This window comes from Festucalex cinctus, chromosome 16 (genome assembly GCF_051991245.1).
Source record: "Festucalex cinctus isolate MCC-2025b chromosome 16, RoL_Fcin_1.0, whole genome shotgun sequence".
NCBI lineage: Eukaryota > Metazoa > Chordata > Actinopteri > Syngnathiformes > Syngnathidae > Festucalex > Festucalex cinctus.
The window spans coordinates 20,653,431-20,670,694 of NC_135426.1; the positions used below are offsets into that span (position 1 = coordinate 20,653,431).

Consider the following 17,264-nt stretch of genomic DNA (forward strand, 5'->3'; position numbering starts at 1 on the left):
ACGAGAAGTGGTTTTTGGGTTGTGCCTGACAAGTGTCGTCCCCCCCCCCCCCCCCGCCGCCTAGAATGTCACCTTTGACTTCTTGTGGCAGCCCCAAGGAAGAGGGCACCTGCTTGCCCACCATCCAAAAACCCACACACAGTGCCAGACTATCATTCACACTTCTTAATGTGCAAATCTTGAAAGTGAGCCGCTTGAGGAACCCCAAAGAATTTTTATAGTCTTGTAATATTTTCACAGAGGCTTTTTCTTCAGAAAGTTCTTTTAAAATCTTCAACTTTTAAATGGTGCCAGCTGGCCAGGTACTCTCTCTTTGCAGCACTATTCTAACCACATCCAATATTTTCTTTCTACTGCAAAAAAAAAAGAAAAAAAGTAGTAGGTCAGGTAACAAAAGCACAATGGTGCACAGTATTGTAGTATAAACATTAGAAGTCAGAAAAAGACGACACTACACAGAGTGATGTAGAAAAAGTCTACACACCCTGCAATGCCAAATTTGTGTGATATAAAAATGAGAGCAAGATAAAACACTCAGTAACTTTTTTAACATTAATGTGACCTATGATCTGTATAACTCAATAGAAAAAAAAAAATCTTGAGAGGGGAAGTAAAAAATATGAGTGAGATCATGTGGTTGTACATGTAATGTGTTTAAAATTCAAAAGCCAATCAAGAGCTAGAACAGCAGAACTTAATTTTGGGGCTCAATAGAGGATCTTGAAAAAAGATTATTATTATTAGTAGTTTTTTTTTTTTTTTTTTTTTTTTTTAACACCTTTCAACACAGGGTTGAATGTGTACTCTACTGTATTGTACAGTTGTGCCTTGAGGTACAAGTTTAATTCAATTTGTTTCATGACCACACTCTTAACTCAAATCACTCACATCTCAAATCATGCATATCATATATCAAAGCGCCCAAATCTCAAATCATCTTTCAGATTTGTAGATTTGTCAGCCCGTCTATAGCATTTTGCATTAAGTGCTAGCATTAAGCAAACAGACTATCGCATAAGAAGGAATTATGTAATTGTTCAAAATCTGTAAAGCTGTATTCTTTGTGATTTTTTTGTTTGTTTTTTAAATTTTGTTTGCTCAAAGGTTGGAAAACTTTTCTAGACTTAGCTTTCTCCGTTTTAAGGGTCCCTTCAAACACAAACAGCCCTGCAGCTCAGACTGTCCTCCATATTACACTTCTAAATGAAAACACACATTTGCCATATCTTGTTACATATGCCAGCTTTCCGAGCTCGCAGCTCCTCGTCACAGAGATCCAACACGTCCCCACTTCCAACCCACCCCGAATGGAAAATTGAAGCCCATTCATTGCACGATTCCATATTTTGGAATATCTTTCAGCGCCATCTCGATTGCCTTTGCAGACGGAGCGGGCCCACAATGCACGGAATCCAGACTTGACCAAATGGTCTGAGCCAGTGCCTGGAGAGGGTGCTCGCCTCTGGCAGACACACGCTAATTGCGTAAAACATTATGTTACTGGTCTGCAATGTAAGTCACAGGGGACGTTTATCACAGCAACTCAGTGGCAACAATTGTTGCTTTGGCCACCAGTGGGCAGTGTAATAAATACAGATATACTACACGAAGATTTGATGATGAAACACAGAAGAAGACTGTCGCAAATAAGCTGCAATCATATTTGTCTTTTCATAGATGATAAAAAAAAAAGATATGCCTTTGAGTAATGCCGTGTCTTCGGTTGATATCATTTGATTCAAGATGTATAACATCTGCAACATCAATGCTAGACCTGTAACTAATTTAAATGGATAAATTAATGACAAACTAATTAAGGCTGACCCCTACTCTCTTTTCACCACACGCTGTTAACCTGGTGCCCCTTCACCTCGACCCCTCGGACAAGTACATATGTTACCATTGGAGTCACACTAAAAGTGGGTTAGTGGTTGGCTGTAACAGTATGGATCACTTCCAGTAATCACACTCACCCCCATTCCCATCCCAGTCTTCTTACCCAACACTGATTTTCCAGTTTTCACAGTGTGGAAAGTGTGAATAGACGTTTTCCTGTGGGAAACATGTCTATCAATTAAATATATGCAGCTTTGCTACTAGTAAGAGACAATCAGGGAAGATTGCACAGAGGAGATAGGTGCTGTGTCAACTCAACTGTGAGTTGGCGGCGCTACATTTAGCTTTCAACTGTCAGGTCGCTAGCCAGTTCAGGGTGAAAGGTGAATATTCTAGAAGACCAGTGCTGTAAAAGATATTTATGGATACAAGCAAATAGTGTAAGGAGAGGACGGCACTCAAAATTAAGACCACACAAGTCAGCGGTGACCGCTTTACGGCTGGAGCTAAAAGTACCAAAGAAGAAAGTGATCTCGTGCCATTTAAAAATCTAAATAGAAGGCATCAGACAGATAAAAGCATCTTTTTTTAAGCAGCTTTTCAGACAACGACTTATATGTATAAAGTATATATATACTTGAAACGAGATATACTTGATTATTTCCAATTAATGTAACATTCCTCTTAGATCAAATCTAAGTCCCCTTCGATTATTATTATCATCATCATCATCATTATAATTATCGCTGAAATTCCTCAAATTATTTAAGGAAACCAAGAATAATGGTGTAGCCCTCATGGCTTGAGGCTAGATTATTTGAAGTGATAATTACCATATAGCAGGTTCCATCACTGAGCAAAATTAAACTAACCATCCTAGCTAACTATAAAATTGCTACAGTTTTAAAATTTAACTCATCTTAACATGCTTGCACAAGCTCGTTGGTAGATAAGTCACTTCGGGCAAACACAGCTTTCCGATCTACCCCTCATGCATTAATTTCTGTCATGGAGATTTTACTACGCCATCGTGTTAATCCAACATTCATTAAGCCTTTAAGCAGTATGTAATAAAAACACTTCTTAGTGAGTATTACAACAAAACCACATACCTGAGATGTCAATCAAAAACACCTCGTTCTACACACCACTGACAGCAACAACATGAAATTCACTACATTCACAGATAAGACAATTTATAGATAGCTAAAACCAGGCCAAATAGTTATGTGACCAGTAGCAATGTAAACTGTTGTCAGTAGAGCACATTCTTAGATTATGTAATAAGAAGTGTTCCTTACCTTGCATGCTTCTGTGAAATGCACCTGATGAACTGCAGATGATCTGTAAGCACCCTTGTGCAGACTCTAAAACACATTAAGAGGCAAATCATTTATAAAAACATCACAAAAGAGTGAATAAAGTTATTACAATAGCTTTTTATCCCAGCTTCAAACGCTGCAATAGTTTCTGACAAGTCCATGTCCCACTTTCTTGTCGCCATCAGATTTTGAACATGTTCAAAATGTGTTTACATAGCGCTGCTCAGTGAAATAAAGGCTTAAGGGGATGGACGTTTTTTCAGGATACCTCCAAAAAATGAGGCACTCCTCACGGATCCCATGTTGGTATACCTTTTTATTATTGTACAATTTGTCTTCAATCCCACTATAGATTAATACCCTATTATTGATCTAAGAAAAACATTCTATGAAAAAAAAAATGAGCTGCCTTGTAACTAGAATAGAATAAAACAGCTTTCAAATCGACATTCAATACTCCTTCACATACCCCGACGAACATGCAATTTTTAACCATTAATTGTGGAAGAGGGAGCACATACAATAACACTCGGCAATAAGTCCCATACTGCTTCACCAAGACAAATACATTATCTGATCACGTCGCAGCTTTCTTTACACCCTTCTCAAAAGATATAGACTCAAGAACAGTATATTTTTTAACACAATATCCTGCTTATTATGAATGATTCTGAATGCATTCCAAATATTTGTATTCTATTCAAGCTTGTTTTGAAGGCCACAGTGATGATTTTTCTTGTCAACATGAATGTTACCTTGAAAATGGCAGTGTTGAAAGAGTGAGACAGCCACAGGTGTAAAAGTGTTCCCGTCATCACCACTCAAGTTCCAGGCAGATAGGCGCGGTCTAATCTTACCCACCGCCCACTCCCCACTTTGCAAACTATTATTATACAGTAGTTGTGTGAGAACAGGGGTCATTTAAAGCTGCAGCAAAGCTATGTAAACCCCACTTTAATACATACTTCATTCTTGCTATCAGAACTTTTTTTATTTTTAATCTAGAGTTTTCCCTGGTAACCGCTAATAGTTTTGTTCAGTACACCTGCCTCCCTGCTGCACTTGGGTCCTCATTCCAACCACCCCCATGATATTTGCATTCATTGTTCTGAACGTAATATTCACAAAAGGATTAAGCATATTTTTTGTGCTATAATTTAAACAATATGGTTGAGAAAAAGAGTGGGAGGGGGTGCATTTGTGTTGTGTGTGGTTCAAATTTGCATGTAAACGACAGCTTTCCATTATGTGGGAAGTTGGATTCCTGGTAATCATTTTCTTTATGCAATAATCTTGAATGAATGTAGGACTGTCTTCTGACATCTGATTAACCCGTAAAATAGATAGCTTTTCAACATTCCAGGGCTTTTTATTTTGATCAAGACACATTTTCTGTCATGATTGAGAGCTGGAGAGCGAACAGTAATGTGATGGAAGATTCCAGTATAGAAGCTTGTGGGCTTGAGAGAAAGCAAGTTGGTAAACTTCTCAAGAGGATGCACAGAAAGGGGCTTGGTACTGGCAGTGGTGAACATTAATAGTTAAAGTTGCTAGGTGCACAATACTGTACATTCATGGAACAAATGTGACGAGCTATAAATTACTGAATAGAAAACAAACAAAACAAAAAAAACAATAAAATGGCTAATAAGAAAGCACTAATTTATATTTTTGGGGTTCTGAAGCTTTAAGTCATGGTATTGCCGTACTCACGTAGAGATACCTGAAAAAGCTACATGAATACAGTAACCATTTGTACTACATTACCTGCCATCATTGCGTAATATCAACAACAGGAAGAATGAAAGCACTTACGTATTTCTTGCGCATCAGAAAATGTTCCAAGTTATCTAACGATTGCATGTGAAATGATTGTCACATATTGTAAAACATTGTGAAGCAAGCCATAATTATCAAGCCATAATTATCGACTTTACTCAAACTATGCTGCTTATGTGTTTGTCTCAACACACAACTCGCCAATCAGAAGCAATAAATCAGATAATAAACAAGGCTTTACATAATTTAATGAACACATTGAGGATTTTACAAGCTCCACACAGCAACCCACAACCCCGCCCTTCCCTCTACTAACATACTTTTTAATTTTTTCCCATCAGGTAAACAGAGCAAGAATCCCAGCACATACAACAGGACTAACTGCAGAACATTCTTCATACTTTCACTCAGCGATGTACCGCCCAGTACATTCAAAGAGTGCCACTGCTGGGGTTACTAAGTACACAGGCTAGATTGCAAGAAGAGCATCTTGAACCATGTATACATGTAGCATCATCAGCACTGAAAGATCAGAGAGTAAAACTGTAATGTGGCAAAATGTGAAATGTTTAAAATTAGGGATACCACTTTTTGTCAGGCCAATAAAAGTGCGATTACTCAACTCTAGAGTAGTTACCAAGTACCGATATATACCGATACATAAAATGTCCCTGGAACAACAATGACAGAACATTTAAAAGAAAGATCTATACATCATAAAACAGCATTTTTACTTCAATTGCACAAAATGAACTGTAATTTATTTTATAAAAACCATATGGATTTAAGAATTGTTTGTTATAAAACATTCATTTTGAGAATTATTTTTTTAAACTTAAATGTGCAAAACATTTTACCCTAATTGAATAATTTTTTAAGGACATTTTTTGGTGACAATTTCACAAGAGCAGAACAAAAAAAGTTCAGTCCTGCTGAGCCAGCATGCGTCACGAGCACTACAGCGCTACATACAGACATGGAAAGAGTCTGCAGAAGGAGTTTTGTTTTGGGTTTTTTTCCTTCAAGGCTTTTTTTCATTTGCACTGCAGACTGGCCAACTCCAGAATGGGGGGACTCCCTTGAGAAAAAAAATAAAATAAAATACAACCAGATGGCTAAGTCATCGAGCCGAGTGTCCCGTGTGTGTGTTTGCGTTAACCCTGCGAAGTAGTCATCCAGACCAGACACACGTGAATATTATATTTTTTTTCTGCCTAGTTCAAAAGCCGACTGGTGAGATAGCCTGAGGACCAGGAGGTTCTCAACTTTTTGTTTCCCCTTTACAGGGGATCCCCAGCCCCACCCCAGTCCACCCCAAAGATGTATTATGTTGATATAAAAAGTGGCAATCCTATGAAAATGAAGTAATATTTTTCAAGATAAAGTCATAATATGATACTAAACTCAGTCTTTAAATAGGGAAGAAATGAATCTTTTAATGAGTGAATATGAAAACTGTAACTTTATTCTCATAATCCCTTCATTTTGTAAAAATTCATACATAAATAGAGTATATTCTCAAAATAATATAGGTTTCCTGTAAAATTTCGGATTAATGGCATATATTGTTTTTAACTTTATGTCACAATATTGATTTAAAAAAATATGAATGTGATTACTATTTTTTTTTTCTTCATGTCTGTCAGTGTACATTCTCAGTCATCTGCTGGTTCAAGTAATCCGCAAAGGTTGACTCAAGACATCACGACTATTCTTGTTTATCGAATTTGTTGTGTTTTTTTTTCCCGAGTGATTTGTTTTCCGAAAACATTCAAACATGACTTCGGCAACTATGCTACTAGCTTGTGCATTTTAGGATGTCTTCTGCAGGTAACTGTAAGAGTGTGTATATGAAAATGAGTCACTTCTTGTAGTTTGAGTGTGTTTTGCACATCTGCAGCTCATTTCAGGGGGGTGGGGGGGGTGAGGGGTATTTATGTTGTGTAGCAGTGGACCATCACAGCATTCAGCTCACCGTTTATCTCATAATGCCCAAACAAAAGCCTCCCGGTTCCTGTCTGTGCAGTGCCTCGAATCAACACAAGCGATCTGCTCTTTGCTTTCTGCCAAGATAGGACTCACAAACACATGCACACGCACACACCCTCCCTTCTTAGTTTATGGTGCACTTAGTAAGACCTTGTGTTTCCTAACAGTTGCATGTAAAATCAACAGGCTGCAAGTAGAGTAACCACATTTTACAGAAGCTTGTTTTCGCTTTGCCCTTAGAGCCTGATCACATGCTGGCTAAGACACTTACTGTTTCAGGGATTTGCTTTTCTGTGGCGACGCCAAGTGGTCAGAGGGTAAAATTTCCCCAGATCCTGGAAAGGATTAGAAAATAAAAGTGAATATGTGACCCTTGGGAGAAATAAGCAGTTCAGAAAATGGATGGATGGATGGATGATTTCATTTTTTTATAATTAAAAAAATGTACTTTTATCAGGGAATCAATGAGAACATAAGAATGATGTTTTTTAAGAGAAAAAAAGGCTTAATACTGCCATATTAACGCCACGACTGTATTTATACAAGACAAGTCTCATGTCATGATAAATGTCATGATAAAGTTGTAATATTACAGGCAACAAATACTCACTAAAGCAAAAAAAAAAAAGGAAAAAAAAAAGAGAGTTTGCGGGAACATGTTGTGAACACAAAATCCCTTCTATTGAGCTAGTGAGCTCCATCGCATGCAACCTAAAGGTACAAGACTAGGGTGTGCGTGTGTGTGGTTACGTAAATCTTACATAACTGCTACTTACTTCACGCTTACTTCGCAAAGCACAGCAGGCTTCTGCAACAAAAACAGTACAGTAGCTCTCACTTTGAAAGTCAGTCAAGTTGCAGGACGTATAAGAAAACGTTTTAATTGTGCCAACTATTCTTTATGCTTTCTTGTTTTAAAAATGCTGTACGTGAGTGGGGTACACTCCCACGGGGTGCCTGGTGCATCATGTTCCAGTCTTTGTGTTTACAAGACTGACTTGCCAGCACAATCCACCATGACCGCCTGCAGTTCATCTTAATATACATGTATGTACCTGATCAGTCAAATTAAATGTGTTTAGTGTATATATATGTACAACTTCTCTTAATGTCTTCCATCTGTCTATTGAGGCAAAAACAACGCTAAACATGTCGCAACTCAACTTTATTTACGGAGTACTTTAACAAAAAAACAAAAAAAATGCACCTGTACATAAAACAAATTCTTAATAAGTAATTATAAGGCTTTTTTTTTTTGGGGGGGGGTAATCTGGGAGGACAAAATGCAAAAAGGCCTAAGCCGAAATTTGAAACCAGAACCTCTGACTTGTGAAGCGTTCTCAACCAAAGACAAAATAACCCCCCCAAAAATGCCTGTCCTCACTCCATTTTTAGAGTGAGGACCAATTTTCACCTTAGACCACTGGAATTCCACGCATGCCTTCCCTCTTAACCGTCTCAAATCTAAAGCACACAGATTTACTGTGTTTAACAGGTTTCATCTGTCCACAGAACTTCCATCCATCCATCCATTTTCTTGACCGCTTATTCCTCACAAGGGTCGCGGGGGCTGCTGGCGCCTATCTCAGCTGGCTTGGGCAGTAGGCGGGGGACACCCTGGACTGGTTGCCAACCAATCGCAGGGCACACAGAGACGAACAACCATCCACACTCACACGCATACCTAGGGACAATTTGGAGCGCCCAATTAACCTGCCATGCATGTCTTTGGAATGTGGGAGGAGACCGGAGTACCCGGAGAAGACCCACGCGGGCACGGGGAGAACATGCAAACTCCACCCAGGAAGGTCCGAGCCTGGACTCGAACCGGAGACCTCAGAACTGGGAAGCGGACGTGCTAACCACTCGATACCGTGCCGCCCCACCACAGAACTTATACCTGTCATTTAGCCTACATGTTCACTGGTCATTTAATGGGTCCTAGTGAGCATCAAGATTTCACTCCATTAAGATGCAGTGCGCTACCAACTATTTGGTAGGTGACTGGTGTCCTGATGAATAAATTCTTGTGTACATTGAGGCAGCCCCCTTACCTTTTTCAGTATTGTCCTCACTCCCCTTGGCAAGATCTTGCATGGACTTCTAGACTGAGGGCAAATGATGGTCAGTTCGTGTAATGTTCTATTGTGTATAGACTACTTTTGACAGAGTCAGGTCCCTTACCTTTATCCAGGGCCATCCCAAGCCAGTGTGGCAACGTAGGCAAGATTTTCTATGGCGCTCCCATTCTGCCGGTGATTACAGTGCGTACATTTACAAAACAATTGAATATAATTTTTCACAACAACAACAACAACAACAAAAACAACAACAAAAATAAAATAATACTACTAATAATAATAAAATTAACATGAGCGTTAACAGGCTTGTGCAGTGGTTGCTGATGAGTTTCAGGTGTGTTGGGAAGGGAAACATCCCAAACATGGAGGACTCCAGCCCTCGAGGACGAGTTTGGACAACACTGAACTCACACATCCAACTTTAGGTTCAAAAATTGATAAACATAGTAGTGAAAACTAAAAGGGAGTAACATTTTCACTAGCAGAGGAAAAGGTTAGCCTGTGCTATGAAGTTATCAACAAATAGTAAAAGCGTACATTGGACCAATATACTGTAATCCATATTTGAGTGCGTTTAACCTCTGCAAGTTATTTAAGACCTTTGAGGACCAGCTGAAAATAATAATTACAAAACCAGCGCTCATTTCCTGTTGATTAGCATGCCATGTTTAAGATAACCATACGTTAATTGCTCAAAAGTTTATAAACACTAACTTCATATCTTAACTTTACTTCTTTAGTTCCTCCTTCTCTTTTTCTTCTTCTTACTAGTTCTCCGGCCGGTTGTCATGAGAGGTTTTCGTCTTTTTGACACGTTTTTTTAAGTTCGTCTTCGGTCACCGCCAGGTGGGTCAGAGATGCCAATCAGCCAGGTCAGCGGAGGAGACGCACGATATTCGCGGGAATATAGGAATCGGGCTAGCCCGTAAATAGTGAAGATCGTGTAATTGACACCCATTCAAATGCATTAGGGATAACAACATATTTAACAATATTCTTACAATATTGGGGGAAAAAAATTGGGGTGGGGGGCGGATTGCAAATATGCAAATCCACGGGTGTTGAATGGCAGGGGTACACTGTAGTCGGTGCATCATCATCCTGGTGATTTTATTATTATTATATTAATTTGATTGGGCATTTCTTTGCATTTTAAACTATAGGCCTACTAGCTTTTTCACCACCACCAGGATTCTGTAGCACCCTTGGCACCTGCCTACAAGGCCTACTACCTACCTACCTTTGCCAGGTTACCTATTTCCTGACTTTATCATGACCATCGACTGGAAGGTAAAATGTGGATTCCGAGATGGGGTGTGCTTTTATACACATGACAAGTTGAGGAGAATTTAGAATAAGTTGATGCTCAGCAGCTCATGTGAGCTATAGTCAGTGCCTCTAATACTCATTTCATTGAGTAACTGTACTTTGAGACATTTTGACTAATATTCTGTCTACACCACAAATAATAAGCATCTATGGGCCTTGAACCCATCTTATTATTGGAAATCAAACAGATACGCCTAAATCCTAAAGTCACTTGGCAGACAGACTACAGTAAAAGATTAAACTGAGGAGAAACAGAAACATAGCAGCGCCATTACCTAAATACCAGCAAACATATTGTGTTCAACACGATGATAAATTGCGGCCAAGATGGGCCGCTTATGAAACACCCTGAAGGAGGTCACGGCGCTTCGGTGAATTTGTAAACATCTTCCTGCGTGCCTTGCTAAAATTAGTTCACGTCGTCTTTTCGGGCACTGACCCATGGCTGCTAACTATACTGCATATGTAGGCTATACTGTACTAAACAAAGGGAAGTCTCTGGCTAGCAGCTGTTTCTGCGTTTAGAATTTACAAGTCACATGCCATCCTATACTACATAGATGAAAGATGCAACTTTTTTTTTCTTATTATGTATGTATGCATACAAATACACCTGAGTCATTAGTGTATACATTATAATTGACTTTTTTTTTTTTTTATTGGCATATAATTTTTGGAAAAAAAAAAAACTTTTAAAATGCAATTGAAATTGTAAAGGCCTCGCCAAATAAATAAACACTATATGAGATACCTTGTGCTTTCATGTTTTACTGATATAAATGAAGCATGTACTAGACCAAGCCCCAATTAAACGTGTATATTATCTATACATACTGTATGTAATACATAATTCAATTAAGCATCATTATGTATTTGTGGCCAAACTCATTATTTCACATTAAAATCAATTTACAAACCCCCCAACAGACAGTTGGCACTCACTGAAGCTAGTAATAAATAAATGCCACTATTGGAGTAACTGTGCTCTCATGTTAAGTATGTGTATAAGATTGCTTCCTGAAATGGAGGCCTCCCCTTCACGAGACACCACACCCCAATTAACCACCCGCATTCTCATATGCCCCTCGATTTTGGGGAACTGTTTTACTGTGTATTTTTATGTGCACTAGCATGTAGGCTAAACTTGTTTTTTTTAAGTGTGTTTCTGCTTTAAATAAATAAATCAAGTAAACAGAAATAAAAAAATAAAAAAAACACAACACATACCTCTATGAGACACAGTCCAAAATGGATGTGAATTTTACAAAATTATATTAAGACATTGTTTCACTAGAATGTGTGTCTAGTGAATTAATTCAGTGTCTTTAGTCTTTTTTTTTTTTCTTTTCTCTCTTTGTTGCAACGATCATCTGAATCCACTTCAGGCTTCAAATCACTGATAGCAAAGGTAGCTGATAATGAGCTTTGGTATCTGGAGTTGAGCTACGACCTTCAGAGCCCTCGTGCCCAGCTTCCGTCGCACTGCCAACCTGCTGAGTTGCTGCAGACTCATGGGAATGGCTTCAGGAAAGAACAGTGACATGTTAGCTCACCAAAAACAACCTGTTTGCAATTACCTTCATTGTTTTTCAAATCTATTTCTTGTTGGATACTGTATCAAAAATGATCCTTGTACACCACCACCTGGCAACTTTGTGCCACTACAAGGCCTCTGATGCATTTGAGTCATACCCTCGTAAAACCTCAGGCAGGTTTCAGTAGGAGAGCCCGGCGAGGCGTAGTCGATGGGTTTCTTGTTGTGTTTATCCCGGGTGTAAATGTTGGCGCCGAACTCCACGAGGGTCTCGATCATTTCAACTTGTGCACCCTTTGCGGCGTGGTGCAGGGCCGTCTGGTGCAGCCGGGCAGCGTTCACATTGGCACCTACACGGAAACGGAGATTGTTAGAACAGTCGATAGAAGTAATCTAGAATTGATTATTCTAATTTTAATCCCTCAAAATAAATTCAATTTACAACTCTGCTGTATACTATAATAATAACAAAAATAGGATAAGATATCAAGTTGGATATATGGTGACAAGTATAAAGATCCACAAGTAATTTATGACCATTTAAATATTTCCTCCATGACTGGGTCTAAAACGTGTCTCGTGTGACGCTAACCAGCATTGAGGAGCTCTTTCACACAGCATGCGTTTTGGTTTGCACAGGCTACATGCAGCGGGGTCCCGTAGTAAAGGTCGTACGCCTCCAGACAAGCACCCTCAGCAATCAGCAATTTTACACAGTCTGAGTTTCCTGCAAAGAGAACGCTATTACAATTTGTAAGAGCCTGAGTTATACAGAAGCAGACATTTCATCATGTGATTAATTTGGGAGGACAAAAGTACAATGCAATCACTTGCCTCCCATGCAGGCCTCATGGAGGGGTGAGGCAGTGCGAGAAGTGAGGGCAGGGTTGGCTTTGGCACCTCGTTCCAACAAGAGCCTCACACACTCCAAACTGCCCACAGAGCAGGCTTCACACAGCGGGGTGCTGCCATCCACGTTCCTCGCATCCACCTAACATCCATCAGACGACGTAAGAATGGACTCACCTTTCACCGTCTCCACTGAGACTTGTAGTCACCTGCGCTCCGGCGTCCAGAAGCAGCCGGGCACACTGGGTCTGCCCGCGGACGCAAGCCTCATGCAGGGGTGTGATGGAGTCCACCGCCACAATGTTGACAGAGGCGCCGCACTCGATGAGTTGCTGCAGAAGGGAAGCCTGACCGAGCGCCGCCGCCTTGTGGACCTCAGTTCTCTCAGACCAGCAGCCTGAATGAAACAAATATAACAAAATTAAATAGCGTGGTTGTATGGTTGTAATTTGATAGGTTGATTAAAAAAAAATTTCAAAAGCAGATACTTTTTCTTAAAAACATATTTCTCTCCAATAATCTAAGTTGTTTTATTGACAATATACACTCCTTTAGCTACAAATACACAATTTTGCTCTTGAAACGTAAACTTATATATATATATATATATATATATATATATATATATATATATATATATATATATATATATATATATATATATAGCATCTGAAATGTCTTTAAATGCATTTTAGTGTTGCTATTTTGCACTCTCTGCTATTTATGGCCACACACCGTGCTGATAGCATTGTTACATCAAGTCAAATGAAAAATTCCTGTAACGTAATCTACACTGTCCTATGCAACAACATACAAGCTTAGCACGATAGCTTCTCCTTGACACATATTACCAGTCCACAACCGAGCACAAAACTGTGGTGTTCTCTTTTATACCCACTGATATCTCCGAAGTAATATGGCTGCATGTTTTCCAGGTCCATTGCCAAGGGCAGTGGCAAAACACGCCGTAATGAGGCGTGCGATGTTTGTAAACAAATCAACACGCTCTATTGCAGTTTCTGTCTGGGTTTTTTTTTTTCCTTCGGTGGTTTTATAGCAAGTGGCAGTTTGAGCACTTTACCGCGACCTGGCGGTTGGAGTAAACATTTCACTTTCACCCTAACGCATTAGTTAAATCATATGTATATGAAAAACACTTTTATTTTCGAATATTTGTACTTTATTTGAGAATGTATTTTTATGACGACTTTTTGCTTTTCCCTTAGATCATTTGGATGCAATACCATAGAGTAGCGATTGATGGCAGCCGTGCATATTAACACTGTACGTCTGATTCTGACCTGCTCGTGCTGAATAAATACTGGGAGAAGAATTCCAAAACTGCAATAAGCACAAGCAAAAAAGCGCTCGGTGTGTATTGTCTTGTTATTGCGGCTGTGGCTCGCATATGTTGTGTACATTTTGATAGCTACATTTTGAGGACCTAAATAAAGATGGGGAAACAATGTGGCTTATTTAGTGTAGGCTTTAATGATAATTTAGTGGATTGTAATATTGACAAAAATTTACAAACCATATCAAACCTAGAGTGAACCCAAACTATTGGCGGGGAATAGGGAGCGAACTCGGCCACAAATAGCAAAAATCGGCATGTTATGACGCCCATCTGCATGTAGATGCCACAAACTGGTGGCAAAGCACTGAAAATGGAAAGGATCACAAAGCACCAACATCATGCAAATAGCAAGTGCACTTACCAACTTATGTTACATTAACAGCTGTATTCAGTCAAGTAACAAGCCGCCTCCACATGAAGCTCATCAATAGTGTTAGTTAGCATACTAGCATCACTAGCACAACTGATGTGACAAATATGCGCACTCGCAATTTACACACACAGTATTAAGTCATTTAACTCACCTTTTGACAATGACAAATGACTCGTTAAGAGTATGATATAGTTCCCTGAAGTGATTATCGGTCTAGTTATGTCATCATGAGTATGTCTGTCCACTCACCTTTCCATGATATTTTAATATCTGCACTTTTACATATATGGGGTGTATGCCACAGAGGAAGCGGGACTTCCAGCTTTTCACACATCAGCTTTGATTCCGGGTCCAATTTGTGACATGTGGGCTGCATCCCAATACTTGCACTTCCGACTTGGTGCCTCTCGTTTGCGCGTTCCAGTCGATGGGTGCGAGTGTGTAGTGTATCTGTCTCAGCTATCCGAAGCACTTCAGAGAAGTGAGGCGCCGCGCGAGAGCACGCGGTTGTGGGTGCGAGTATTGAAACGCGGCCAGCAGTGGCCGGAAACGGCGCTGATGTGTGGAAACGCGTAAAGTTGGAAGTCCGTGGCATCTACCCCGTTGGCTCTTTTATGTCACCATCCTGCATGTCATGTTAGTAGTCGCATCCAAACATGGCCACCGCCATCTTGTTGCTAGTGGACAAACAAAAGAGTTAGTCATGCTTTTTTTGACTGTATATCTTAAAACAGTGAACATTCACAGTTTGGCATTCTGATTTAAAGTGAGTTGAGGAGCTTCACTTACACAAAAGTAATCATTTTCCGCCATCTTGTAACATGTATAAACCTTTATCAATGTTCACTATTTCTGCTGGACTCGATCGGTCCTTAACCCTCACAAATAGCAGGGGTTCACTGTACATGAAATCAAACGTCCATATGGAGGTCTAGCGATGTGGGATGATCACAAAACTGGAGATAGCTTCGAATTCGACGGGCTATGTCCAGCAAACCGATGACCACCGAGGCAGAGGTACCAAGAGCCCTCCTCACAGTGATTCTACAAAGCTGCTGAAGGCTGAGAGGGTTTCCTGTAGCAAAGCACACACATGCAATGTACTGTATTGATGAATTGTCACCGTCACGAACGACCAGACTGCTACAGTGCCGACGCACTTTCGTAAAACCTGAGACGGTCATAGGACAGCGAGGCTGGTGGTGAGTAGTCGCCGGGCTTTCGTCCCCAGTTGTCGACAGAGTACGTGTTGGCTCCGAACTCCACCAGCAGCTCCATCACGTCCGGCGTGTCCAGTCGAGCCGCATGGTGCAAGGCGGTCTCGTGAAACTTGCTTGAATTCACGTCGGCGCCTGCAGGAAGTTCATGTGAGAACGTTTGCAAGGCAAATACAGTTCACAGAAAAAATGAAAAAAATACCAAATTGATTAGAAAGGAAAGAATGAAACTGTTTACAACATTGAATCAAGAGGCAGCTTTTTAAATCTTACGACAAATTAATTCAGCAATGATGACAGAAGCTACACAGTGGATACAAAAAGTTCTCACAGCCTTTTTAGGGTCAGAGGCAGTCTGACATTGGTGATGAGTTCTTTTTTTCCCCTGGCCTGTACATATACTGTCTAACCTGCAAGCAGAAGCTCCCTGACGCATTCCACACGCGCTTTTGCACACGCAATGTGTAGCGGCGGGCCAAAGTGGACGTCATACGCCTCCAGCTGGGCACCACTTGCTATCAGCAGCCTTACTATCTCAGGATTTCCTGAGGAGAGAAGGTAGCGTTATACTAAATGTATATCACTGGGTAGCCGGCGTGCTGCATATTGCCTTGGATGCAGGCCTCGTGGAGGGGGGATGCAGTCAAAGCAGTGAGTGACGGGTTGACTTGGGCACCGTACTGCAAGAGGAGCTTGACGCACTCCAAGCTACCAGAAGCACAGGCATTGCAGAGGGGAGTGCTGCCATGGATAGTCCGCACATCCACCTGGAAGAAAAACAATAGCCATCCACTTTATAAACTGCTTGTCCTTATTAGGGTTAACACCTGTGGGCAATTTAGTCTCCTTAAACTGTACAATTACAAAATACATCAAATTATTTTATTTATTTATTTTAAGTTTCAAACAAGTAACGCACTACCATAATAATAACCCAAACAACAGTCGTAAATCTGGTCCATACAATTAACAAGAGCACAACCTGGGCTCCAGCTTCCAAAAGGAGCCGGGCGCAATGCGTGTGAGCTTGAAGACAGGCTTCGTGAAGCGGCGTGATGTTGTCCACGGTCACGATGTTGACCGACGCTTCACTCTCTATCAACCGTATCAGCTGTAAAGCCCTGCCGTGAGATGCGGCTTCGTGGAGGGCAGTCCGGTCCGCCCACATGCCTTGTTCCAAAGCAAAAATGTAACAAAAAAGAAATAAGCGGCAAAGGGGAAGGTGCCACGTCATTCAATATTTGAATAAATCTTGTTTGTGTTTGTACAGAAAACTAGCTTAACATGCTAGTCAACCTCTTTAGTTTACTACACATTACTTGGCATTTTCGGACACATGAAGGCAAGGGTACACACTGCCAGATTATTGCACCTGTTTATAAACAACTGTAGATGTAATTAAGTTCATTTTAAGTGAAACTTATTAACCTAAATCGTGCAAAGATGAACTTCGTGCTGGTGTCACCGCCATGTTGCTTGTTTACCAATCTGTCAGGCAGCCCATCAGTCCATGGCCAGGCGAGCGGCGCGTAGACCCATGGGAATTGTAGTCTTACATTAGTGGTGTGCAAAACTTGACTTTAAAATATGTTTGTTTA

At 40.3% G+C, this 17,264-nt stretch overlaps 3 protein-coding genes across 6 annotated transcripts in view; all 3 read right to left on the reverse strand.

The window, feature by feature from the left end:
* The window catches only part of mkln1 (muskelin 1, intracellular mediator containing kelch motifs), a 115,291-nt gene extending 104,473 nt beyond the window's left edge, over window positions 1–10,818 (reverse strand). For both annotated transcript variants that reach the window (XM_077499157.1, XM_077499158.1), the window contains exons 1-5: window positions 9,111–10,818; window positions 8,981–9,034; window positions 7,703–7,734; window positions 7,198–7,261; window positions 3,138–3,203 (exon numbers count right to left, since the gene is read on the reverse strand). The gene's annotated coding sequence lies outside the window, so the exon portion shown is untranslated. The remainder of the gene's footprint in view (window positions 1–3,137; window positions 3,204–7,197; window positions 7,262–7,702; window positions 7,735–8,980; window positions 9,035–9,110) is intronic.
* An 872-nt stretch (window positions 10,819–11,690) lies between these two features.
* On the reverse strand, window positions 11,691–15,044 carry LOC144003194 (ankyrin repeat and SOCS box protein 13-like). 2 transcript variants are annotated; one of them, XM_077499174.1, is made up of 6 exons: window positions 14,699–15,044; window positions 12,929–13,116; window positions 12,705–12,861; window positions 12,463–12,597; window positions 12,029–12,220; window positions 11,691–11,857 (listed from the first exon to the last, which is right to left on the reverse strand). In XM_077499174.1, the coding sequence occupies exons 1-6, from the start codon at window positions 15,042–15,044 to the stop codon at window positions 11,730–11,732; spliced, it is 1,146 nt and encodes a 381-aa protein (XP_077355300.1). In that variant the 3' UTR covers window positions 11,691–11,729. The 2 variants fall into 2 exon arrangements, with proteins under 2 accessions (XP_077355300.1, XP_077355301.1); XM_077499175.1 differs by lacking the exon at window positions 14,699–15,044 and adding an exon at window positions 13,618–13,756.
* Window positions 15,045–15,360: 316 nt separating this feature from the next.
* asb13a.1 (ankyrin repeat and SOCS box containing 13a, tandem duplicate 1) lies at window positions 15,361–17,197 on the reverse strand. 2 transcript variants are annotated; one of them, XM_077499186.1, is made up of 6 exons: window positions 17,095–17,197; window positions 16,649–16,836; window positions 16,277–16,433; window positions 16,077–16,211; window positions 15,610–15,801; window positions 15,361–15,524 (listed from the first exon to the last, which is right to left on the reverse strand). In XM_077499186.1, exons 1-6 carry the CDS (start codon window positions 17,135–17,137, stop codon window positions 15,361–15,363), a joined length of 879 nt encoding a protein of 292 aa, XP_077355312.1. In that variant the 5' UTR covers window positions 17,138–17,197. The 2 variants fall into 2 exon arrangements, with proteins under 2 accessions (XP_077355312.1, XP_077355311.1); XM_077499185.1 differs by having other exon boundaries at window positions 16,649–17,157.
* Between the last annotated feature and the right edge of the window lie 67 nt (window positions 17,198–17,264).

What these genes read in the sequence shown, in the direction of transcription:
- LOC144003194 (XM_077499174.1), bottom strand. Translation starts at nt 15,044, where the DNA reads ATGCCACGGACTTCCAACTTTACGCGTTTCCACACATCAGCGCCGTTT. An exon ending in TTCTGGACGCCGGAGCGCAG is followed by an intron (nt 12,862 to 12,928) that starts GTGACTACAAGT and finishes GATGGATGTTAG; the next exon opens with GTGGATGCGAGGAACGTGGA. An exon ending in CTGCCTGAGGTTTTACGAGG is followed by an intron (nt 11,858 to 12,028) that starts GTATGACTCAAA and finishes TCTTTCCTGAAG; the next exon opens with CCATTCCCATGAGTCTGCAG.
- asb13a.1 (XM_077499185.1), bottom strand. Translation starts at nt 16,900, where the DNA reads ATGACGTGGCACCTTCCCCTTTGCCGCTTATTTCTTTTTTGTTACATT. An exon ending in CAGGGAGCTTCTGCTTGCAG is followed by an intron (nt 15,802 to 16,076) that starts GTTAGACAGTAT and finishes AACTTCCTGCAG; the next exon opens with GCGCCGACGTGAATTCAAGC. An exon ending in CCGTCTCAGGTTTTACGAAA is followed by an intron (nt 15,525 to 15,609) that starts GTGCGTCGGCAC and finishes GCTTTGCTACAG; the next exon opens with GAAACCCTCTCAGCCTTCAG.